The sequence below is a fragment of the Xenopus laevis genome, chromosome 4L, assembly GCF_017654675.1.
Source record: "Xenopus laevis strain J_2021 chromosome 4L, Xenopus_laevis_v10.1, whole genome shotgun sequence".
Taxonomy (NCBI): Eukaryota; Metazoa; Chordata; class Amphibia; order Anura; family Pipidae; genus Xenopus; species Xenopus laevis.
This window is the reverse complement of record NC_054377.1, coordinates 26,306,873-26,332,328: the sequence shown is the minus strand read 5'-3', so window position 1 is coordinate 26,332,328 and position 25,456 is coordinate 26,306,873. Positions and strand designations below refer to the sequence as shown.

The window sequence follows — 25,456 nt, the reverse complement described above, 5'->3', positions numbered from 1 at the left end:
TTACCAGCTGTACGATCAATGAACCTTATGATGTTCATGGCTGTGGACAGGAAATTATTGTAATATATATATATATATATATATATATATATATATATATATATATATATATATATATATATATATATATATATATATATATATATATATTGTTGATTTCATTAGCACAAGTGCTGATATAGTTGTACATGGATATTAAGTAATATGTAGCAGCTGTAATAATAGGACTAAATAAATAAGGGTGGCTAAATGCAATATGTAGCGGTTGTAATAATAGGACTAAATACATAAGGATGGCTAAATGCACTGGCAATTAATCTAAAGCCTGAATAACCCAAATCTGGGTGGTGCTATGGCTGGAAATCAATTAGTAGAAATTTAACTTTTGGTCACCAACGCAATGACCAAACACAGAAGCCATAAATGCAGCACTCTCCAGGGTACCTTTAAGCATTTTTTTCATAAGCATAAACGAATCGCATTTAACACAATAAAAACACATAATACTTTTACCATCAATAGAATTTATAGTGGGAGCACAAAAAATTGTCATACCAGCACCCAAGCTTTTTTTTTTTTTTTTGATATATGTAGAAAACAAGTAAGCTTATCTTAACTTATAAATGTATAAATTAGTTAATTTTTCATAATATGTCCAGTCACCCACAATCACATGATGTCCAGATAAAGCGCATTCGCTAGTAATTGGGCACATTGTGTCTCAGTATGTGGGAGTTGTAGTTGCAACCAATTAAATCCAAAGGCACAATTCCAACTGGACAGTGAAACAATTGATTTCCGTGCAGTTTGAACAAATAATATATAAGCGAATTAAGCCTCCATTAGAGTGGCTGGTTCAAAGTTCAATTTTAGTCAGCACTGTATCATCATCATACTCACGGACAAACTTTTTCTCCACACATAGCCTCATTGGCATCCAAGGACCTGCAAGCACAGGCTTCCATGAATGTTGACTGATAAAAAAAAGTTGGTGGAAGTCCCTGGCTAAATATCAGTCTCAATAATTATAGCATAATCTCTGGCTAGAATTTTGCTGGTATTATTTACACACTTCCACAGTGGTCAGCCAGTTGGCTCCTGCTTTAAGTCTGACATGTATAAGCAGGAAATTAAACTGATTTAAGGAGCTCTCTACTGATTCAGAAATCAGAATGATGCACTATGCAAATATTGCCTCCATTGGAAAAATAGATACTGAGGGTGCTGCCTGTATATCCTGACATCCAAGGACCACAGCGTTCATAAATAAATACATGTATTATACTTCACCATAAATACAGGCAGATCTTTACTTGTGTGGCCACCTTTAGGTTCCCCATCAGCGTATATACACAGTCGTATGAAAACGTTTGGGAACCCCTCTCAGCCTGCATAATAATTTACTCCACTTTCAGCAAAAAAGATAACAGTGATATGTCTTTGATTTCCCAGGAACATCTGAGTTCTGGGGGTTTTTTTGAACAAAGATTTTTAGTGAAGCAGTATTCAGTTGTATGAGATTAAATCAAATATGAAAAAATGGCTGTGCAAACATTTGGGTACCCTTGAAATTTTGCTAATTTAAATGGAAGGCCACAGGCACAGTTGCTGTAAAACCCAGGTCTGGCAGGCCAAGAAAAATACAGGAGCAGCATATGCGGAGGATTGTAAGAAATGTTACAGACAACCCAAAGATCATCTCCAAAGACCTGCAAGAACATCTTGCTGCAGATGGTGTATCTGTTCATCGTTCTACAATTCAGCACAATTTGCACAAAGAACATCTGTATGGCAGGGTGATGAGAAAGAAGCCCTTTCTGCACTCACGCATCAAACAGAGTCGCCTGTTGTATGCAAAAGCTCATTTAAACAAGCCACAGTCATTTTGGAACAAAGTGCTTTGGACTGATGAGACAAAAATGGAGTTAGTTGGTCATAACAAAAAGCGCTATGCATGGTGGAAGAAGTCCACCGCATTCCAAGAAAAACACTTGCTACCTACTGTCAAATTTAGTGGAGGTAACATCATGCTGTGGGACTGTGTGGCTAGTTCAGGGACTGGCCATTGTTAAAGTCGAGGGTCAGATGAATTCAACCTAATAACAATAATTCTTCAGGATAATGTTCAAGCATCAGTCACAAAGTTGAAGTTACGCAGGAGTTGGATATTCCAACAAGACCCTAAACACACTTCGAAATCTACAAAGGCATTTATGCAGAGGGAGAAGTACAGTATTCTGGAATGGCCGTCACAGTCCCCGACTTGAATATCATCGAAAATCTATGGGATGATTTGAAGCAGGCTGTCCATGCTCGGCAGCCATCAAATTTAACTGAACTGGAGAGATTTTGTATGGACAAATGGTCAAAAATACCGCCATCCAGAAATCAGACAAGTATTGATGTAATATCTCTGTTGGGGTGCCCAAATTTATGCACCTGTCTAGTTTTGTTATGATGCATATTTCATATTTTCGGTTAATCCAATAAACTTTATGTCACTGCTGAAGCATTACTGTTTCCATAAGGCATGTTATATATTAAAAGGAAGTTGCTAATTTAAAAGCTCAGCCAATGATAAACAAAACTCCAAAGAGTTCCCAAACTTTTTCATATGACTATAAATATATATATATATTATCCCAAAAATGTGTCGGCACTCACGACAAGTCACTGAACATAGCAAACCAAAAATGTAGAAAGCCGCACTCACAGGACTTAGAAATCAATTCACTATAATTTATTGTAGGCAGGCATACTGACGTTTCGCTGAACACCAGCCTTTCTCAAAGGTTGGTGTTCAGCCGATAAGGTCAGTTTAGTATAATACATAATATGGTAACATTCTACTAACAAATTGGGTATTTGTTGCCAAGAAATAGTGTATTTTTAGGTTCGGATAAACAGTTCTTCACTCTGCATGCCCCCTGAATCCAACCATGATTTCTCTCTTCTATGTTTCTCACTCTGTTATTATTTTTTCTCACGCATCTGGATTTCTCTGCCTGAGTCTTGACCACCCCTCCTCCACATCTGGATACCGGATGGCCACTCACCCCCTACTTTTCCCACGGCCCTCTAAACTCCTCCTCCTTTTTTCTTTACCTTTACTTTCCCATATTGTAGCTGCTCTCTCTTTACTATCAGGTCTCCCCATCTGTTAACCTTTCCCACAACTTCACTTCTTCTCTCACATATGCATCCACTCTCTTCTCTAGTTTTTCAAAATCCTTTTCTTTGCTCTCCTCAGCCTTCTTCATATACTCCTTTACCCCTGCTTGTTCAGGCCTGTCTTTTTCGTTTATCTTCTTTCTTTATTTCTTTCCTATTTAGTTTCTACTTCCTTTTTCTCCCACACATCCCTTCTCTTCCTTCTCCCTCTCCCTCCCTCTATCTCTGTCTTCAGATTAAGGGCTCAGCGGAAGTTGGGAAGGAGGGGGTGGGGGGGAAACAAGTGTTTACATTTTTTATGTTCACTCTGTTCTCCCCTTGCTATGCTGGATCTGCTCCTCCACCCTAAACAGAAAGGCTGTGTGTCTATGTGTCTGTACAGTTGTGCAATTAACTGAACACATTCACTCTTTGTAAACACAAACATCAACCTAGCTGAACCATTTCACTAATGAAAATAAGTATGAAGATCCAGCACGAGTAAAATAAATAAATATTTTTCTTTGCTGTTATTTCTCCAAACTCAAGTATTTTGTTTGCCAACATGTAGGAGCAAGTATGAAAGGCATGAGAGTACTCCTGCACCATCACACACCTACACATGGTCTAAACTTTGCACTTTGTTTAAATATGCACTCAAAATAAATTGATTATCTGGAACATAATTTTTTTAAAGTAGGATCGGGAAATGAGCAGATCTCTCCCAGATATGCCCACATTGAGGTGGGCGATATCAGGCTGATTGGATCATAATGCATCTGATACGGGCGGTCGGATCCCGGGACTGCATACTCTCACAGATCCGATTGGATTTTTTAACCTGCCCAATTGAGATCTGGCCGACTTTCGGGGAAGCCAGTCGGGTGGCCCCACACGCGGGCCAATAAGCTGCCGTCTCGGTCTGTCGGGAGCTTTTATCAGCCCGTGTATATGGGGCATTTACAGTGAAGTCTCAGGAACCCAGGGAAAGGCTTAGCACCATAAACAGAAGGGCCACAAATAGTACAACTACTGTACTATCCTCTTACCTGCAAAAGTAGAGCCCTGTTTATTTTAATTATCAAAATTAGCAGCCTTTGAGCAGCTTATTATCCGGGGCTTTTCAGCGGACTGGTCATTCGATTTATGAGCTCCTCAGAAGTTCTTCGGGATCAGGAAGTAACAGGGAACACTAAAGCAAAACTGGCTTCAAATTCTTGTTTAGTGCCAGAAATAACAGAAACCATAGACATTTTTTAATTAAAACAATAGGCAAAAAGCATGTTCAGCACATGTATTTACTGATCTCATGTTGAAAAAAAAGGGAGTAAATTGTCTCTTTAAGGTCCGCTCTTTTGGTGAGGTCGCCAAACCTCATCAATGTGTCGCTGCAGTCCTTGCCAAAAGAGGGTTTTCAATTCTGCCCGATAGATATTTGGCCAATGTTCGGCCAGATATCTGATGGGTAAAGGCAGTTGGGTAGGGCCCATAAGATAAGCTGCGACTCAGTCTAAACAGACCACATTGCTAAATATGTCTGTGTATGGCCAGCTTTAAAGTTATATCACTGTGGACAGCTTAACTTGTATTCTGGCAAATCTTTTGTGGGGGATTTGATATGCAGCAGAAAAAAATACAACAATAATCTTATTACCACTGAAGCAAAATGTTACAGTCCAAGGTGAATACCACAGATAAAAAAATCTGGCATTCCCCATGCATCATTTGTGATGAAATAGGTTTTTTCATGTGATTTATTGAACAGATAAAACAGTCACTGAACTTCCTGCTGTTTCCTTGTGTAGTGAAAGGTTGCCTCATTCTCCGTGTGGCTGATCATAATTGCTGAAGGCAGATGCAAGTGCAATCATGTGAAATGGCTCAGCAGGGGAAAGAACAGGATTGCAGAGGGGCACGTCCATCTTTATGCTGCACCCAAATTATCATTTTCTATGTAAAAGCAAAGTCTAAGTATCCTGACGAAGAGGAGTTCGTACTGGTGGTCCACAAGTGCCAGAAAGAGTCTGCTCCATATTTCTTGTATTTCAAATATTTTATTGAAGTTTTACCATAAAACAAGCCGAATTTAAAATACAGCTTGTTAAGATGCAGTCACAAAAACATGCGGTATATATCGCATACTATAAACAGAAGTATTTATATAGATATTGATATATACCCAGTGGACATAAATGAAACAAAAAAGAAATGACCAATGTTTCCATAAATTTGCGTATATTTAGATATGAAGGAACCCGCTGTTGGTCTTAAAGCCGTAACAAGGCGGGATTTAAAGTTGACCCTGCTCTGTAGACTGCACTTCGTTCAGTTTTTGTTTTGGGTCAATCAGAATAGTTTTTGCAATGTAGCTGATTCTAGTGTCCTAAGTAATCCTGAGTGCAGCTACACAGAATTGAGATTGGCTCGAAAAATGCAAACACATTTTTGGGCCAATCGTTGCTTTGAAAGTAAGATAGAAGTCTGTATGCCTCATGGCACTGTGCCCGTAGGCTAATGGGACTTGAGGGTTTTAAAGTGGACCTGTCATCCAGACACAAAAAGCTGTATAACAAAAGTCCTTTTCAAATTAAACATGAAATCCAATTTCTTTTTTTTTAATTAAGCATTCGTAACTGTTGTAAGTGCATTTAAAAATCTCAGCTGTCCATCAAATATTGTCTGCCCCTCCTCTATGCCTTGGACATAGAGGCAGGGTAGACAATTACTTTCACTTTTCATTCAGCACTTCCTAGATGTCACTGCTCTCCACACATTCCTCCGTTCTCTTCACCGTTTAATTGTGTAACCAGGGCATGGGATAGACATCGGGTCCCCCATTCTGGTGCACAAACAAGATTCTGAGATGATGCAAGGCTTGCCTTAATAACCGTGTCAACAAAATGGCTCCTGCCTGCTTGCTATAATTAATGAATTCCAAGAGTGAAGGAAACAAGAGTCAAATCATTTATATAGTGTAATTTAAGTTCACTTTGCTTGACTGTGATTAAGCAGGATTTAGAATAATTTTTTTGGGTGAAGGGTCTCCTTTAATGAAACATTTTTTAAAATTCAGCTTTTGCCGTTAATACGCCAGTATGGCAACAAGTGGATTTAATCAATTTCTCAAACAGGCAACCCAACATGCCTTGTACCTGTTCATTGTGAATCCATGCTCCCTATATCCTGCTGTTTAAGCATTATGTTTGTATCACTACCCATTTCATGATGCCTCGCTACATTAAACATTATGTACAGGCCTGTTGCCATTTTAGACAATGTGGCGGATCTCAGCTAAGTGTACCAGCTACTGGGTAGACTCTTGTTCTTAATGTTTATGGATTAAGTACTGGTGTATAGGCTCCTTGTTCACAGTATGTCTATACTGGCGGATGTCAGTTCCTATACACGCAGCAATAATGCTTCAAAGAAAAGAGTTCCTTACATGTACTCGGTTGAACTAGTTCTATCTCAATTTCAACTGAATCATTTCCATTTTTGGAATGACGAGATTATGCTTCCTACCCACACACCTAAAAAGGAGCAAATTTATATAAAAGGTGCTAGAGCTTTAAAACCAAATTCAGCTAGGCGAAGCTGTGCAAATGGTTGCAGCTTTATGGGACCCACTTTGAAAATAAAGTGACACTTTGTCAGCATTGCAGTAATATTGCACCGAGTTTGCAGTTTTTTTTTATGTAGCTGAATACAGAATGCTCTACAAAAGAAGTGAGAAATACTGAACCAAATCCCATTATGTGTATTTGAATTTTTGCCATTGCTTCAACTTGCTGTTACCACTGAATTTTTAATAATTTGATCCTTCTTCCTTCTTTCCACAGGAGGTTGATATTTTGGATATCAGCGTAATAAGAGACACCCGGACAGGAAAATATGCGAAAATTCCAAAGGTAAAGACAAAGAGGATTGAGATTTATAATCACATGTAAAAAATGAGGTCTATATGTACTACAGGGATTGAAGGAGGACTTTCCAAATTAAGGCACAACCTATACACAAGGTTGTACAGTTAAATCTGTGAAGCAGGCCAGTCCCTGTATGGAAAATCTGTTTGGCATATGACTCACACTGGCCACTTGGCGATACATGCCTAGATTTGGTTTTATGGTTTGGACGATTTCAACCATATTGTTTTTGAACAGTGATCACTGTTTAAATACCACTATGACCTCTAGGGTGATCTGTTCTTTTATTTACAAAGTGCCTAATCATTATGATGGTTTAAAGTGGAAAGACCTTGCTCATCCTTAACCCAAATAGTGTACTTTTCCCTTTATATTCACATTGCAACCTACTCATAATGTTGCACAATGCAGAATAGTCATATTGTTGCAAAATATAGCCTGCTTTTGGTGTCACATACCAAGAGAATGGTGTATTCAGTGCAGTTTAAGGCACTAGTTAATATTAAGGTTATTAAGCTGGGAAAATGCAGAAATGTGCAACTTAAGGTGGCCATACACAGGGCAAAAGGTGTACACTCCAGCAGATGGAGCCACAGGCCACAAGGATGGAGAGCATACAAAAGTCCAACCATAATTTGGACAACTTTCTGTTGTTCAGATAATTCAACTCCTCATCTGCAGATGCAGATGCACCATACATTGCTTAATAGTAGGGATGCAGCGAATCCAGTATTCAACCACGATTTTTAGTGGGATTCAGATTTGGCTGAATCCAAGTGCCTGACCAAACCAAATCTGAATCCAAAAAATCACATTACTTTTCATCACATAAACAAGGAAGTCAAAAGTTTTTTTAACCATGTGCTGCGCACATGTTTCTGTCGGAGGGCCCCACGCAGCTGCTGTCTGTCGGCAGCTTTTATTGGCCCGTGTATGGCCACCTTAAGCTGAAAGCATGCTTAAAATTCAGTGTCCCATTGCAGGGAAAAATCAATCTCCATATGAGACTGGTATCATTCTACTGGCATCCACCATACCCAGACATAATAAAATGTGATTGATCACTCCCGAGAATATGTTTCCAGTGTTTCATAGTCCATTGGCAGCAACCTTTACACCACTGTAACTAGGCAGAGAACACAGTGATATTATTGTGTTATTGAGTGGCTGCTCCCTAATAAACAACACCATGCTCCTAGGAAATCATTTTTGTGTTGACTCCAGAGACAGAAACCTGGCAGTGAGTATTCCAACTGTGAACATGAGATTTTAGTAGGGGCGTCTATATACTGGACTATGACTATTGTGTATGTGAGAGACAAGGCATACTTATTTACAGCCTAAAGGCAATGTATTGAAACAAGTGATGGGCAAATTGCAGGTATAGCGGGAAATGATAGGGGCTGTGGTGTAGGATGACATGAAGGGCGTTTGCTTTACAGTGTAATGGGGGAAGCTGGCATTGTGCAGAGGGAGCCGGAGATGAGAGGTGTTTGTTCTGCAGAATGGTTGCTAGAGAGATGAAGTGGGGGCTAGATGGATGGAGGTGTCATGTATCCAGGAGAAAGGTTAAATGAATTAAGAAGAATGTGCTCTTGTATGCTGAGGTGGGGGAAAGTGCTCTTGTCATAAGCAATGGGGAGGAGACGAAGGCATGGTGTTGTGTAGTTGATGTTTATAAAAGGGATGGGAATGAGGAAAGTGCTAGTATATAGTGAGGGGCAATTACCCAAGGTAATTAATAGCAAAGGAGGTACGGGTATAGGATCTATCATCCGGATGATTGGAATCTGGAGTTATCCGAAATTGCAAACTAGAGAGCTGCTGAATAAAAAGCTAAATAACTCAAAAACCACAAATAATAAAAAATTGCAAATTGTCTCAGAATATCACTAACAAACTACATCATACTAAAAGTAAATTTTAAGGTGAACAACCCCTTTAAGTCTGCTAAAAAAAAGCATTCAAACGTTAAATAAATATTATTGCCTTGCAGTTTAGTTACCCTCAAGTACAAGTTACTGGTTTATCGTTACAGAGGAAAAAGAAGTAATTTGTAAAAATTACAATTATTTGCTTACAAGGGACTGCATGGGAGATAGCCTTCCTGTAATTTGGAGCTTTCTGGATAATAGGTTGCCAGATAAGTGATCAAATTGTCAACAGCATGTATATTGCATTCATGGTTGATGTATAATATTGTGGGTGAATTGAAGACCCATTTGCCATATTCTTTGTGCAGTATTGCTGGTTTTTAGGGACATCAGTTTTCAGATGCTAAATTCAAGGCAAGGTGCTGCTGCTTGCATGATGTTTCAGGCATGCACGGTTGCTACTAGAACCTCTGCACACATGAATACTGTGAAATACATTATAACTGGTGTCCGTAGGAACCATCTAGCAACATGCAGGTGCAGTGCTGTATTTGCCAATTGTACACTTCCCTTGTGCCTTATGAAAAGCTTGGCCGAGTATAAGAGCAGGGGCACACAAAGCTACTGGGGGAGATTAGCAGCCCAGTAACAAATCGCTTCTAGGGGCAACTAATCTCCCCGAACTGCCTCACGAGGAAACTTCGGAAGACAAAGCGCTCTGAGTGGCATCCCGCCAGCGAGGAGGAAGTTCGGGGAGATTAGTCGCCCGAAGAAGAATCGGTTTGACGCAAACGAAGCTACTGGGGGAGATTAATTGCCCAGTGACAAATCACTTCTTCTTCTGGCGACTAATCTCACCAAACTGCTTCCTCGGCGGCTAGAATCTTAATTGCTCCTGGGATGGCACTCGGAGTGCTTTGTTTTCCGAAGTCACACGAAATTGCCTTTCGATGAAACTGCGGACAACTTTGGAAAACAAAGCGTTCCAAGTGCCATCCCACTGGCGATTTAGATTCTAGCCGGCGGGAAGGCAGTTCGTGGAGATTCGTTGCCTGATGAAGAACCAGTTTGTCGCCGGGCGACTAATCTCCCCGAGTAGCTTCTCCCCCAGTGGCCTAAGAACAAGAACATAGACTATGGTGTTTACCCCATTTATTCTGCCAGTAAAATCACAATTGATAAGGGGACGTTTGACTGCAGTTTTTATTGTTGGATCAAGTAACCAGTTCCTAGTCTTTAGAGGCGAGATGTCATATTTTAGAATTGGCCTGGTCTAGGGCAACCATTGTCTCACATACTATAAATTGTAAACTACAAGTTCATGTGAAATATAGATTTGTGTGGGTACATGTATGAGACCTGTTATCCAGAATGCTTGGGAACGGGGGGTTTCCGGATAATGGATCTTTCTGTAATTTGGATCTCCATACCTTGTCTACTAGAAAATAATATAAACATCAAATAAACCCAATAGGCTGGTTTTGCTTCCAATAAGGATTAATTATATCTTAGTTGGGATCAAGTACAAGCGACTGCTTTATTATTACAGAGAAAAGGGAAATCATTTTTTAAAATTTTAATTATTTGGATAAAATGGAGTCCATTCGAGACGGCCTTTCCAAAATTTGGAGCTTTCTGGATAATGGGTTTCTGGATAATGGATCACATACCTGTAAATGTTTTGGAATACCATCCCTGCTTTTGAAGTGCAAATCACTTACATAAAGGAAAGTAAAGGTAATTAAAGGGGTTGTTTGCCTTTACATAAACATTTAGTATGATCTAGAAATTGATATTCTGACACAATTTGCAAGGGACATACTTACTGTATCTGAGCTCTCCAGATTGGAATTGTAACAGCTTTTAAGTTGCTAGGGTCCAATTTACCCTAGCACCCTGGTGGTGGTTTGAATGAGAGACTGGTTGATGGATAGGATAGGGCCTGAACAGAAAGACAAGTGATAAAAAGCAAATTAACAATAACATTTTAGCCTCACAAAGCAATCGTTTTAGTTTATGGGGTCAGTGACCCCCCAACTGAAAGCTGGAAAGGGGCAGAAGACATAGACAAACCATTCAAAAACAATAAAGAACAAAGAATTGTTGAAAAGTTGCTAAGAATCATATATATAGCATACTAAGAGGATAAACATTTGCCGTGTCTAGTAACCCATAGCAACCAGACATCTGTTTTCAACCAACTGACCAGTAAATGACTGGTTGCTATAGGTTACTAGGCAACTTGCAAACTTAAGACTATTTATTACATGACATTACTTAAAGTTCACCTTTATTTAAAGGCAGCAACAATTTACCTCAACATAATGAGTGGCACTTCCTTCTAGGTCATCTTCCCTAATTGCTTCAAATACCTTCTCGCCTACCTTAACTAGCATGTCTGCATTTGTGGAAGGTGATTCTCTTTTTCATATAGCAAGCAAACAATCGAGCTTTAGGGCAGAGACACACGTGGAGATTCGGGGAGATTCATTCGCCCGGCGACAAATCACCTCTTCTTCAGGCGACTAATCTCCCCGAACTGCCTCATGAGGAAACTTCGGGCAACTTCGGAAAATGAAGTGCTCCGAGTGCTATCCCGCCGTCGATTTAGATTCTAGCCCGTGGGAAGGCATTGCGGGGAGATGTGTCTCTGCCCTTGAAGGAAAACTATACTATGCTTCATGTAAATAAACCATTTTCATAATAATATACTGTTCTAGTAGTATGTGCCATTGGGTAATCATAAATAGAAAATTGCCCCCGTGAATCGTACGATTCACTGTGCACACAGTGCACTTCTTAGGTCACATGAGCCAATTAACAGACAGAGTTGAGTCTTTTGCTTCAACACTTCTTCCTGTTACAGTTGTGTAGAGTTGTAGTATTTCCGGTCAGGTGATCTCTGAGGCAGCACACAGACCATCACGAAATGGGGGTTCAAGGCAAGAGATCTAAAAGGGCAAGATTTACTTAAATATATATATTCCAGTTTGATAAGAAACTATCTGTTGCTTAAATATTCATTTTAGGGTATAGTTTTCCTTCAAGGGGAATTGGATAATACTAAAAAGCATTGGTTAAACCCATTGGGAGAACCTACTTTAAAAAGTAGTATTTAATCCAGGGGGTAAGCTGGGCACAGTTATGGGTTTAGAACTGATATATATATATATATATATATATAGATAGATAGATAGATAGATAGATAGATAGATAGATAGAGATATATATATATACACACACAGTATATGATCATTTTAAATCCTTGGAACTGACTCAAAAAATATGAATGACTTCACACAGAGTTTTAATCATCACTACTAATCACTGGATGCCAACAGAATGCCATACCAGAAGCCCGAGGCTTGCGCCCTGCCACACAATAACAAACACTTGTAATTTCGAGATATAAAAAAACTGTACCTATTAAAAAGCCCCTGTGTTTATAGCTCATAGCTCCATAGATGTCTCTAGACATCAGAGCCGCTTAGCAAGCACGCAGCAATAATGCTTCAAAGAAAAGAGTTCCTTACATGTACTGGGTTGAACTAGTTCTATCTCAATTTCAAATGAATCATTTCCATTTTTGGAATGACGGGATTATGTTTCAATTCCAACCCACAAACCTAAAAAGGAGCAGATTTATATAAAAGGTGCTAGAGCTTTAAAACCAAATTCAGCTAGGAGAAGCCGTGGAAATGGTTGCAGCTTTATGGGACCCACTTTGAAAATAAAGTGACACTGACACAGAATCAGAAAATTCTGGGAGATTTATGGTGAGGATTCAGCACTGAAACCAACTGTAGAATCAGTGTGTGGTGCTGTTTTAGTACTGCCGCATACCTTCCAACTATCGCAGGACACTCCCGATTTTGACAGCTCAACCCGCAGTCCCAGATTTGTTACTGAAATGTCCTGACTTTCTCTTTGATTGCTGCACAATTGCACTGAACAGCCAGAAAAAGATACAAAGTTTCTAACGTAAATGGCTTTTGGCCCAGAAGATACTTTTGTAACAATGTAAGATAAGCAGGTCTCTTGGGAGAACATAGACTCACGGCTTAAAGGGCAAGTCACCTTCATTAGCACAACTGTAATAACACATAAACTTTCATAACCTGCCAAATTTTGTAAAATGGACATGGTAATTAGAGGGCTTGGTCACAAAATGGGGGTGGTCAAAAAATTGCCGCACGTATCTTTCCAAATCTTTTTGTCCCTCTTTCTATTTACAAAATGGTATGGGAAGTATGCTGCCTTCGTGGCTGCATGCAGCTGTTGATGGGTATCCTGGTGTTGTACATTCTCCCAAAGTAAACCTTTAGTGGGTGTCATATTAACTACCCCATACCTAAAGCTGTACATACACCTCAAGATTTGCTTATTTGGCAGGGTTGCTAAATGAGTAGATCTTTGCCTGTTATGAGAAGCTATGTGCTGGGCAATATCGGGCTAATAGTTTGGTCATATATACAGTAAAGGTAGCCATACACGATAAGATTCGCTCGTTTGGCGACCTCGCCAAATAATCAGATTTTTCCCCGATATGCCCACCAAATGCAGGGTGATATTGGGTTGATCCAAATGGTCGGCCCTAGGGCCAAACAATCAAATTTCAGCAAAGAGAATGGGCGCAGACGGATCATAGGACCAAATCAACTAGCCGTTACGTTCTTTTATCTCAGGAAAAATTAAACCTGTCCAGTCGATAGCCTAATTTTTGGCCTAATATCGATCTGTGAGACCCGTCTGAAGCCCCCACACACTGGCAGATATGCTGCAGAATCAGTCTAAAGGACCAATATCTGCCCGTGTATGGCCACCTAAAGTCATATATATTGAAGTTATAGATTGTCTCTCTGCTGTCTCCTCCTGAATGTCACAGCGCCACCTGAAACTGAACCTTTCAAAAACAGAACTCCATATTTCCTCCAAGATCTTCCCCTGTCGCTCAGTTATCACTCACAGTAAACAACACTACCTTAAACCCCCCCACAGTTGCGACTCTTACCGCCCCATATCCCTCCTAAACTGTGATATTAAATTATTTGCAAAAATACTTGCAAACAGACTGAAGCGGACTGTGAGGGGAGTAGTTCACCCAGATCAAACGGGCTTCATGCCTAATAATGCCACAGATATAAATATCAGACGACTATTCAATAATCTGGAGACTAATCATGAAAATAAAGGTAACAGAATTATAGTATCACTCGACACCGCCAAAGCCTTTGATACTGTTTCATGGCCTTATCTCTGGGAAGTTCTTCGATTGTTTGGCTTTGGGTATCGCTTTGTCACCTGGGTTAAGGCTTTGTACCGACATCCCTCAACTAGAATATCAGTAAATGGTATGCTCTCTGACCCATTTACACTTCATCGGGGCACAAGGCAAGGTTGCCCTTTATCTCCCCTTCTCTTCTCCCTAGCTATTGAACCTTTGGCTATACTAATCCGTAACTCACCCACCATAATAGGGTTTCAGGTTGGTAAATTGATGGAAAAAGTATCACTATATGCCGACGACATGCTACTGTATCTGGCCAACTCCAGGGGGGCACTAGACTCTGCACTAAACTTGGTGGAAGAATTTGGAAATTACTCTGGATTGAGAATTAATCAAACTAAGTCGGTAATTTTCCCTGTTGACCAACTCCCTGTTGATCAGACACTTAATATAGGCCAACTAAAGGTGGTGCACTCTTTCAAATACTTGGGGGTTATAGTTACACGAAACTGCAAAGATTATGAGGAAACTAATCTTAAACCCATAGTTAGAGCTTTATCCACAAAGATTGATATCTGGGAACAACTTCCCCTCACCTTACCTGGTAGAGTAAATCTCTTTAAAATGGTATTTCTCCCCAAGTTTCTATACGCCCTGCACAACTCTCCGATAACCCCGCGATCCCACTGGTTCAATTACATCGACAGAATAATTAGAAGATTCCTTTGGGCTGGGGAACACCCCCGTCTCAATTTCAGGATTCTACAAGCCCCAGTTACACGTGGGGGTTTGGCCCTACCTAACCTAAAAATGTATTTTCTAGCTAGTCAATTGACATACGCACACTGGTGGTTATCCCCCCACCTTGACAATACCTCCATTATTCTAGAGGCAAATATAATGGGATCACTAGAAGCCTTGGCCAACCTCCCATACCGGGGACCTCCAACACTCCAAGCCTGTACTACTCCAATGTTAACTGTGATCGCAGCCTTTCAAAAGGCTCTTAAACTAGCACAAGGGCGGGCTTTGGTGTGGTCCAAATGGGAACCCTTATGGGGTAACAAGTCTCTGCCCCATTTTTCCTCTCTCCCTGACATTAATGTATGGGCCTCGCGGGGCATCAAAATGTTGTGTGATATTGTATGGGAAGGAGAGATAAAACAATTCCAGGCCCTCAAAGATACTTACCATTTACCCCAATCCATGTTCTTCAGATACCTCCAGCTATCTCATGCCTTCCAAGCACAATTCCCGAACAGGCCGATAACTACTCTAGAGACTACTCTAGAAATTTACCTCAGGAGAGAAGACCTCACCAAACCCCTATCCCGCCTATATACTATCCTAGGGCAGACCTCCCAAGACCCCCTGGCAAAAACTTTTGCGAAATGGAAAAGAGATATTCCAAACCCGACTGAGGATTTATGGGAGGAGGCTCTGAAACAAATACCTGACTTAACAATATCCTTAAATGACAGGTATATTCAAATAAAATTCCTCAATCGGGTGTACCTTACCCCATATAGACTCTCGAAAATATTCCCCCAGACGTCTGATGTTTGTATTAAGCGTGAACAAGAAATTGGTTCCTACATGCATGTGTTTTGGCATTGCCCACTAATCCAGTCATTTTGGAGAAATGTTGTACACTATATATCTGATGTCCTTGATTTACCAAGAATACTATCGCCCCTGATATGCCTTCTCGGAGTTGAAGAAGACATGGACATCAATAACCACATTAGACTGTGTTATCTTCAACTTCTTTATTACGCAAAGAAAGCCATTCTCCTAAACTGGAAAGCTACTGGCCCACCATCGTTAACCTTCTGGCGAAATCTTATAAATAACTCATTGTCTAACCAAAAACTGACATATCTTGCCAGAGGTTGCCCCCAGAAGTTTGATGCAGTTTGGGGCACTTGGGTATCATTTCATGACGAGAACAATACTACTATTGTCATTTAACATAACCAACTTTGACATGTGATGAATAATTGTATGAACATCCTTCTCCTCTCCCTGCTCCACTTTTTCTTCTTTCTTTCTTTTCCTGCTTTCTTCTCTCTAAATCGCTGTTTTGTGTTAACCTAAAATGCAAAAATAAAAACTTTAAAAAAAAAAAACAACACTACCTTTCATTCCACCACACAGGCACGCTGCCTAGGAGTTATCTTAGACTCGCATCTGTCTTTTTCACCACACAATCAAACACTTTCAAAATCTTGTCGTATTCAACTGCGCAACATTGCCCGAATACGACCATATCTCAGTTCAGAATCAACTAAAACACTGATTCAGTCTCTCATCATCTCCCACCTTGATTACTGCAACCTACTCCTCGCAGGTATTCCAACAAGTCACCTTCCACAACTCCAATCTGTTCTAAACGCGGCCGCTAGACTTATTCATCTATCTCACCGCTCAACATCAGCTTCTCCCATATGTATGTCCCTTCACTGGCTCCCAATCCCCTCTAGAATCAAATTCAAATTACTAACACTCACATTCAAGGCCCTTAATAATGAAGCCCCTCCCTATATTTCATCTCTGATCTCAAAATACACTCCTTCACGAAACCTTCTCTCTGCTTCTGATCTTTGCCTCGTTTCTCCTCTCATCACTTCTGCCCATTCTTGTCTATAAGACTTCTCTCGGGCTTCTGCTTTTCTCTGGAACTCTGCCTCGAGCTGTCAGACATTCTCCTTCTTTCCAAACTTTCAAGCGCTCCTTAAAGACCCACCTGTTTAAAGAAGCTTATTCAATGTACCTTAATTAATCAATCATTGCTGTATCATAAATCACAAAATTGTTTCTAAAATCCGAATGTCTCAATTGTACCCTAACTCTAATTTGTAGGGCCCGCTAACCCTATTGTACTCTGTAACCCTTGTTTGTTATCCACCATTTATTCCCTATTTGTTATAACTAAGGTAAAGCACTGCGTACCTTGTCGGCGCTATATAAATAAATGATGATGATGATGATATATGAGGATCTGTTGGCGATGCAAAAATGTGACATGTTTTTTTAAAAATGTAAATGGGATTAGATGACACAATGTAAACTGTATCAAACACACACACATGCAGATTGCTACAGTTCTTTTGACCTTAAGTAGAGCATACATTTACAGAAAGTGTTATCTGACCTGTTTAGCAGGTGAGCAGGGCATGAGCAAATGTGGAACGGAGATGTGTCATGTCTTTCTCTTTGATCAGCTCTGAGCCAATGATGAACAGATCAGTGCTATTTGGCTTTTCTGCTAAAAGGCCACAGTAGCTGTAGGTTGATTAGCATAATCCTTTGCATGTATAATACTGCAAATACTTAGGATTGATTTGCTGTGTCTACACTGACTCTTATTTTCCCCTTTTATGCCACAATCACTCCTCGCTGTATTTTGAAGGATAGCTGTGATGCTGGTTCCATCTGCTGGGCATCCATATAATGACAATGAACTATTAGAACTTAAAAAAATTAAAACTGACTGATCTAATCTCCTTTTTTTCCCTCAATATTTTTAGGATACAAAAATGAGGGAGATTTTGGGATTCACAGGCCCAGAGCAGCGCCCTGAGGATAAGCTTGTTACAGTGGTATATGGCAATGATATTGTGAATATCAGCTTCCTCAACTTTATGGCTGTGCAAGAAGATACAGCAAAGGTGAGAGCTTGCAAAGGGAGACGGGGGGAAACTCATCATGTACCCAAAACTTCAGAGGAAGGAAATACTGTCAACCCAAAGTAATTGTTGAGTTTTTCTTTCCTTTTAGATTTGGACAGAAGAGCTTTTTAAATTGGCACATAATATTCTGGCACAGAACTCATCTCGGAACACCTTCCTGCAGAAAGCGTAAGTCTGTTACCTGCACCCATCACTTTCTCTTAGGCTGACAGCACACAGTGCCTTTTAGCAGATCTGCTCCCTTATGCACCTCTGCTCAGCTACATGAAGCAGAGCCGACCGGGGATCGGCCCGAAAACACGAAAGCAAGCAGCCCAACCCTACTCCACTCCAATTTATTTAGCCAAGCGGAGGCGGAAGTTGCACTTATCAGTGCAGTTTTACTGAGGTTCGTAAGGGAATGAACCTACATCTCTCGGCCTGCAAAAAGAAAATGCAGGTTGAGAGCTGCAGAGCCAGCGCTCCACGTGCCTCAGTCCTAACTCACAAGAAAAGGGAATGCTCCTTCTTGGTTGCTTTGCTTCCCGGAGTGCATGCATTCTGTGGATTATCACAATTCTGCTCCCAGTTGCATGACAGTTTGCATCGTGTTTCAAATATATCCTGTACAAAGGGTTGCCTCCTTTTCTGGAAAGAAATACAGGCCTTCCTATATTCTGGCTGCTTTTTCCTATTAATAACATTGGCATCAAGCATCATTTTTACCGGCCAGGCTGGTAAAATTCCGGCCAGATGGCATCCCTACCTGTACAGTATCCCTCTTGCATTGTGTCCCTGTGTGAGGTATATAGTACACTTATCTTCTATAGAGTTCCTCACCAATATGCTCGGATGGTTACTTTTCCTCTAGCATAGCGCCTCATCTTTCATCATCACCTATATTGGTTCCTTCTATTTGATGAATATTAAACATGACATGACCGTTTTTGCCATATAAAACCTGACCTTTCGATATTTTTTCTTCTTCTCCACAATATAACTTCTGTTTTGTTTTATTCAGATACACCAAACTAAAGCTGCAAGTGAATCAAGATGGACGAATTCCAGTTAAGAAGTAATGGGAAAAAAAGTCTACCTTTTTGTCTGTTTTTATATTATATGTTTATGTGGGCTCTTTGAAGCAATACATATGCATAACCTTTACCCTTTGCATTATTTATAGTTATTTATAATGTTTCCACAGTGTTGATAAATGGTGAGGAAATTCTAAATATTGACATAGGAAGGGCCTAGTATATATATATATATATATATATATATATATATATATATATATATATATATATATATTTGTATGTGCATATTGGAGGGTAGGGGATGCATGGGAGGTATCTGAAATTGCTGAGGAGCCAGACACATAATTGACATGCTGTTTGCTGAGCTTCTGATGATTATTATTACTATCACAATGGCACCATTTCTTTTATCAGTTTTACTTTTCCTATTATTAGGGTACTGTCACACTGGGAAATTCGGGGATATTTATTCCCCACGGCGACTAATCGCCTCTTCTTTTGGGCGTCTAATCTCCCCGAACTGCTTCCCCCTGTCTTCCGCCTGCTAGAATGAAAAATTGCCTGCGGCGTGGCACTCGCGGCGATTCATTTTCCGAAGTTGCCTCACAAGGAAACTTCGGGAGACTTCAGAAAACGAAGCGCCGCAGGTGATTTTTCATTCTAGCAGGCTGAAGACAGGGGGAAGCAGTTCGGGGAGATTAGTTACCCCAAAGAAGAGGCGATTAGTCGCGGGGCGACTACATCTCCCTGAATCTCCCAGTGTGACCTTACCCTTATGTACTGCCTATCCCTCTCACTGTCATTGTCCCTTGCTTTTCAGTATCCTAAAGATGTTTGCAGCTGATAAGAAAAGAGTGGAAACAGCACTGGAATCTTGTGGCTTGAACTTTAACAGGGTAAAACTAATGCTTACATAGTTCTTCATCTTCTGAAGCCAAGTCATTGGGAAGTTTCCCCCTACACTGCCATCCCAGAGATCTCTGGTCAGAGCCCTTGTCGCCTCAACACAAAGCATAGATTCAAGGGAAATTATAACCAAGTATTTTCAAAGGGCATGTAAAGGCAAAAACATTAAATCCCATTTGTATTCTATTTAATGAAAAAGAAACCTATCTCCAATATTCTTTAAATAAAAAATGTGTACTGTTTTTATAAGAAACCTGACTGTATGCAGTGAAATTCTCCCTTCATTTACTGCTGTGGATAGGAATTGTCAGACGTTCACGAACTGCTCTGCAGGGAACAAATCATACTTATGAACAGCAGGGGGAGCCCCCGCCTTACTTCCCAGCCATGCAGAACTCAAGCAGCTTTGTTTGTTTCCCTGTAGAGCAGTCGGCAACTTGTATTAGATTTTATTTTGGCTTTACAACCCCTTTACTGTTTCCAACTCCAGCTGCAGGGACAAAGATCATGGTGCCAGATTTAAACAGATAAACTGGGATTCTATTTGGAGGATTATTTTGCAACAGTCACTGATTCCGCAGAGTTGGAGAAAGTTTGTATTAAACAATACAAAAACTATAAAATCCACATTAGATTACATGACAACACAGGACCCAGTGCAGTCTGCCTATTCTGATTTTTAATCAGTCTCGCTGTATCGGCTTCTGGCAGATATTATTTGACGTGCTGTTTTGATAATTTATGACGATCCCTAAGCAGCCCAGATCACACTGAGCATGTGCACAGTCTTGGTCTTGCAAAGATGTTGAACAAAGTTACAAGATGGTGACCCCCTGTGGCCAACTTGAAAGCATAAATCATTTGTTTTATTAGGCTTGTGGTGCAGTAAGTTCATGTTTATGTTTAGTATACAAAATACAGCATTTCATGCCTTACTCTATTTTAGACGTTACTTCCCCTTTAAAGAAGCCTTGCCTCTCACGCCACCACCCTGTTATGGAGGTACATAAGGCACTACCTCTTGGGATATATAGGGAACAGCTTTGCATCATTTGTATATTTCCATTAGTATGCTTAAGAGTTTTCTAGCCTATACTTTAAAGGGGTGGTTCACCTTTTAGTTAACTTGTAGTATGTCATAAAATTGTTAACTCTAAGCAACTTTTCAATTGGCCTTTTTCTTCTCACTTCCAGCTTCAGATAGGGGTCACTGACCCCAACTTAAAACAAATGCTCTGTAAGGCTACATATTTATTATTATTTACTCATTACTTTTACAAAACATAACTTGTTTTTATTTTCAGGCCCTCTTCTATTCATATTCAAGTATCTTATTTAAATCAGTTTGTCATTTGAACCCTAGCAACCAGATTGCTGCAATTGCAAACTGTAGCTGCTGAATAAAAAGCTAAATACCTGAAAAATAAAACAAAATGAAAACCAATTGCAAACTGTCTCAGAATATCACTCTCTACATAATACTTTAATGTTCTCTATTCTGCCACAAATAAAAAATGTCACCTAACCAGTAGTGTACCTTGGCCTCTAAGAAGTAAAATATTCCTTCACTGGGTCCCATACATAGGCCCATATCACATGTCCTCTGTGACTTTTACCTTAAATAACTTTTGTCTTAATTTTTTAGGGGGATTCTATTAAACCAGAGGAATTTACACTAGATATTTTCGAACGCTTCCTGAACAAGCTGTGTCTGCGTCCAGATATTGATAAGATCCTTCTAGAACTGTGAGAAATCAGATTTATTACTCTTTTTTATTGCATAGTATATTAGGCTTATTAAACAAAACGTAATCACGTGTCTTGCAATGTATTTAACAGGATTGAATTTTTGTTATCTAGAAATAAGGTAAAAACAGGAAAAATTGGTAAGGCACAGAAATGGGAAAAGGAGGAGGCATAGAAAGCAAAGGAATGGAAGAGAGGAAAGGCCATGGGAAGCAGGAGAGGGGGGGAGAATGCTCAAAGATCAGGATAGGAACAAAGAAGAAGAAGAAGACTAGACTGGGGACAGACAGGAAGTAGGGGGAAAGAATACACAGGTTGCATGGAGTTGCTGGAGAAGACTAAAGGTGGCCATACATGGGCAGATAAAGCTGCCGATATCGGTCGTTTGGACCAATTTGACAGCTTATCTGCCCGTGTATGGGGGCTTCCGACGGGTCTTCCCGATCAATATCTGGCCACGATATCGATCGGGAAGGTTGGATTTTTACCCGACCGACTCGTCGGAGCCCCTTGGCGAATCGTAATTCGATCATTCGGCCATACAGCCGAACGTTTGAATTACCCCCGATATAGCCATGCAGTTAGTGGCATATCGGGGAAAGATCCGCTCATTTGGCGATGTCGCCAAATGAACGGATCTTTGAGTCTATGGCCACCTTTAGGCTAGAAGGTGGCCATACACCGGCAGATTTGTCCCTTCAGACTGAGTCGGCAGCTTATTAAAAAATTGTCCGTATATGGTTTAAAAATCCAACTGGGGCGAGAATTGCATTGGCTCATTGATGCGGCCCTCGTGACATTCCCTAGGGCCAGACAAACCGATAAGCCTGCTATTGCTTACCTCATCGTGGGCATATTGGGCAAAGTTTCTCTTGTAGTGAGCAGATCGTCTACTGTAGGGCCAGCTTTAGTTTGTTGAGGTAAGGACATTTTCAGGAAGATATTGGCTGCTTCCAAGAATTTTCACATACCATTTGTATTGCATTCTTTATTTAATTTAATCACAGGTAAACACAGTAATAGCTGACCATGTGCCAGTAGATCAGCTTGTTTAGTGAAGGGTGACATATGCACTGTGTTATAACCTGCAACAAAATATATATATACATGCATGTAACGTTTACAATTTGTAATGAAAGGTGCAGGATTTGGTATCCGGAAACCAGATATCCAGAAAGCTCCAAATTATGGGAAAGCCATTGCTATAGAACTAATTTTAAAAACAAATAAAAGCAAGTTATTTGCATTTTCTCTAGAATAATCAAAGAATGCTCTTTACTTGTTCCTAACGAAGCTCCTCGAATCCACATTGATGGGAAAATAATAATATTGAGTTTATTTAATCTTTAAATTAATTTTAGTAGATTTAGGGAATGTTAATCCAAATGATGGTAAATGTTGAAACTCTAACTTGGAAAACTTCAGGTCCTTTAGGTGCTTTAGATCTGATATCTGTGGCAATTAGTTTGAGTATGGATCAACTTTTGTTCTTTCATCCTTGTCTCAGCAGCACTTGCTAATTTGTACATTTGTTTTGTCAGTGGAGCCAAAGGGAAGCCATATCTGACTCTGGAGCAACTAATGGACTTCCTAAATCAGAAACAAAGGGACCCCCGGCTCAATGAGATTCTTTTCCCTCCACTAAAAAGAGACCAAGTGCGGCAGCTCATTGAGAAGTATGAGCCCAACAGGCAGTTCCTGGACAGAGGTAAGTGAGTGCAAGGCAAATATTTATTCAATTGGAATGGGATGATAGGCAAGTGTGATAGGAAATAGAAACTATAGCAGTTTTACCATTTGCTTTATTTTTTCTCTAAAATTCCAAATGTTTTTCCATAAATTATTCTGCATAGGTAGACAAATGTATCTGCATTTCAGTTTGGCCCTTGGGCTATCTGCCATGGACCTTAAAACAATCTTTATGATAACTGTATCTCTATCCTCAATGCTGTTAACTATTTTTCACTTATGTCTCTATGTCACTCTAGACCAGATGTCGATGGAAGGTTTCAGCCGCTTTTTAGGTGGGCATGAGAACAGCATTGTTCCCCCGGAGATCCTTGATCTAAGTGATGATATGAACCAGCCGCTCAGCAGCTACTTTATTAACTCCTCCCATAACACCTACCTCACAGGTGAGTCACCAGTATCGAAAGGCCACAGCCAATGGTCACAGGAAAGATCGCAATTGTAATGTGTACAGCCACCTTTATATTTGTAAAACAATCTGAGGAACTGATAAATATGTATAGGAAAATGACAAGTTGGTCAGGAGACAGGAGCAGAAGGATGTAGGGAAAATGTAGTTGTTAAGGGTGACTGTGATACTGCATCTGAACAATTAACAGAAGTGCATTTAAGTCTGAAAACCAAATGCATGAGTGGACAAGCTAGTGGCATAAATTAAACATGAATATTTCTTACATAATCTAACTTTTTGTTCCGTTTTTCCCCCCACATGTCACTGTTCCAGCTGGCCAGCTAACTGGAAATTCATCAGTGGAGATGTACAGGCAAGTGCTGTTGACTGGCTGCCGCTGTATTGAGCTAGATTGCTGGAAGGGTCGTCCGCAGGATGAAGAACCATTCATAACCCATGGATTCACTATGACCACCGAAATTCCTTTTAAGGTAACGTAAGCATACATTGTCTTGTCTGAAGAGTAATCCAATTGTAATCGTCTGCTTGGTTAGTTCTGTTAAATTTTTTTTTTTTTGCAAGTAACTATGGATCAGAAAATATATTCTTCTAATGATGTTTTTGGAACCCATGTGCAGGCTGGGGACAAACACAATTCCATGGTGGATTACCTCTAGCCTGTAGGCCTATAGCCAGACAGCTATGCTTTGTATTAAGCGGGAATATACTGTGCTAAAACTGACAATCTCTGCCGTCATGTAGGTGATGGAAATTCCTAAGTCTGTTGTGGCCAATTAAATACTACCATGCATTTTTCAGTTATTCATATGTGCAAACCTTTGCTTTCATATCATTGCCTTGTTTAGATGTGCTGTATCAAGATACAATACTCTCTTAAATGTATGCAGTTATGTCACTTGGAAAAATGAACCTGCTGTTTGTTGTCTGCATAGCACACATCAGTTTCTCTGCCCCAGATTTTGGGCAGAAAAAAAAAATTCAGCTGTAATTAACTATAATGGGAATCAGTCTGTACCAGTGTCTTAAGAAAGATTTCCATTATAGTCAAGGACAGAAGGCGCAGGGTGAAGAAGTCAGTGTGTGTCACGAAACTTCTGGGTTTGTATTTTTGTCATCATTCTGATGTCCTTGTTCTCTGATCCATATTTCTCTCTCATACAGGAAGTAATTGAAGCAATAGCAGAAAGTGCCTTTAAAACATCGCCGTTCCCAGTCATTTTGTCATTTGAAAATCATGTTGACTCGTAAGGTTTTTTTTCTTCCTTATTTGGTAACACCTCTGTTTACGTATCTTTTTAAGTGATAATTATTATATATATGTGTGTGTGTTTCTTTTTTCCTGCAAACCTTTCTAAAGTTCAAAGCAGCAAGCAAAGATGGCCGAGTACTGCAGGAACATCTTCGGAGATGCGTTGTTAATAGACCCGCTGGAGAAGTATCCTGTGAGCATGCAATTGCTTTATTTCCTTGCATAATATACTTCTGTTGGTGTATTTGTTCCTGTTGGACACTTCTTAAACATGACCAGCCCACCTATTTCTTTATCATTACGTTATCTTTCTGCCTTACTTTCTCACTTTTGTATGAAGCCACCCGTTTGTCTCTCTTAAACTTTTATTCTACCATTCATATTTACCTTCACCTATCAAATTACTTAACGGGATACTGTCATGGGAAAGTTTTTTTCAAAATGTATCAGTTAATAGTGCTGCTCCAGCAGAACTCTGCACTGAATTCCATTTCTCAAACAGATATTTTTAT

General features: G+C 40.0%; 1 protein-coding gene across 2 annotated transcripts in view; it reads left to right on the top strand.

Moving 5' to 3' along the window:
• Window positions 1-25,456, top strand: part of plcb3.L (phospholipase C beta 3 L homeolog) — a 110,994-nt gene that overhangs the window by 50,904 nt on the left and 34,634 nt on the right. For both annotated transcript variants that reach the window (XM_041589175.1, NM_001087700.2), the window contains exons 3-13: window positions 6,990-7,058; window positions 17,705-17,845; window positions 17,955-18,034; window positions 18,867-18,920; window positions 19,703-19,778; window positions 21,434-21,534; window positions 23,076-23,242; window positions 23,523-23,669; window positions 24,008-24,165; window positions 24,857-24,939; window positions 25,053-25,137. In XM_041589175.1, the coding sequence (XP_041445109.1) occupies window positions 6,990-7,058; window positions 17,705-17,845; window positions 17,955-18,034; window positions 18,867-18,920; window positions 19,703-19,778; window positions 21,434-21,534; window positions 23,076-23,242; window positions 23,523-23,669; window positions 24,008-24,165; window positions 24,857-24,939; window positions 25,053-25,137 (1,161 nt within the window). The remainder of the gene's footprint in view (window positions 1-6,989; window positions 7,059-17,704; window positions 17,846-17,954; window positions 18,035-18,866; window positions 18,921-19,702; window positions 19,779-21,433; window positions 21,535-23,075; window positions 23,243-23,522; window positions 23,670-24,007; window positions 24,166-24,856; window positions 24,940-25,052; window positions 25,138-25,456) is intronic.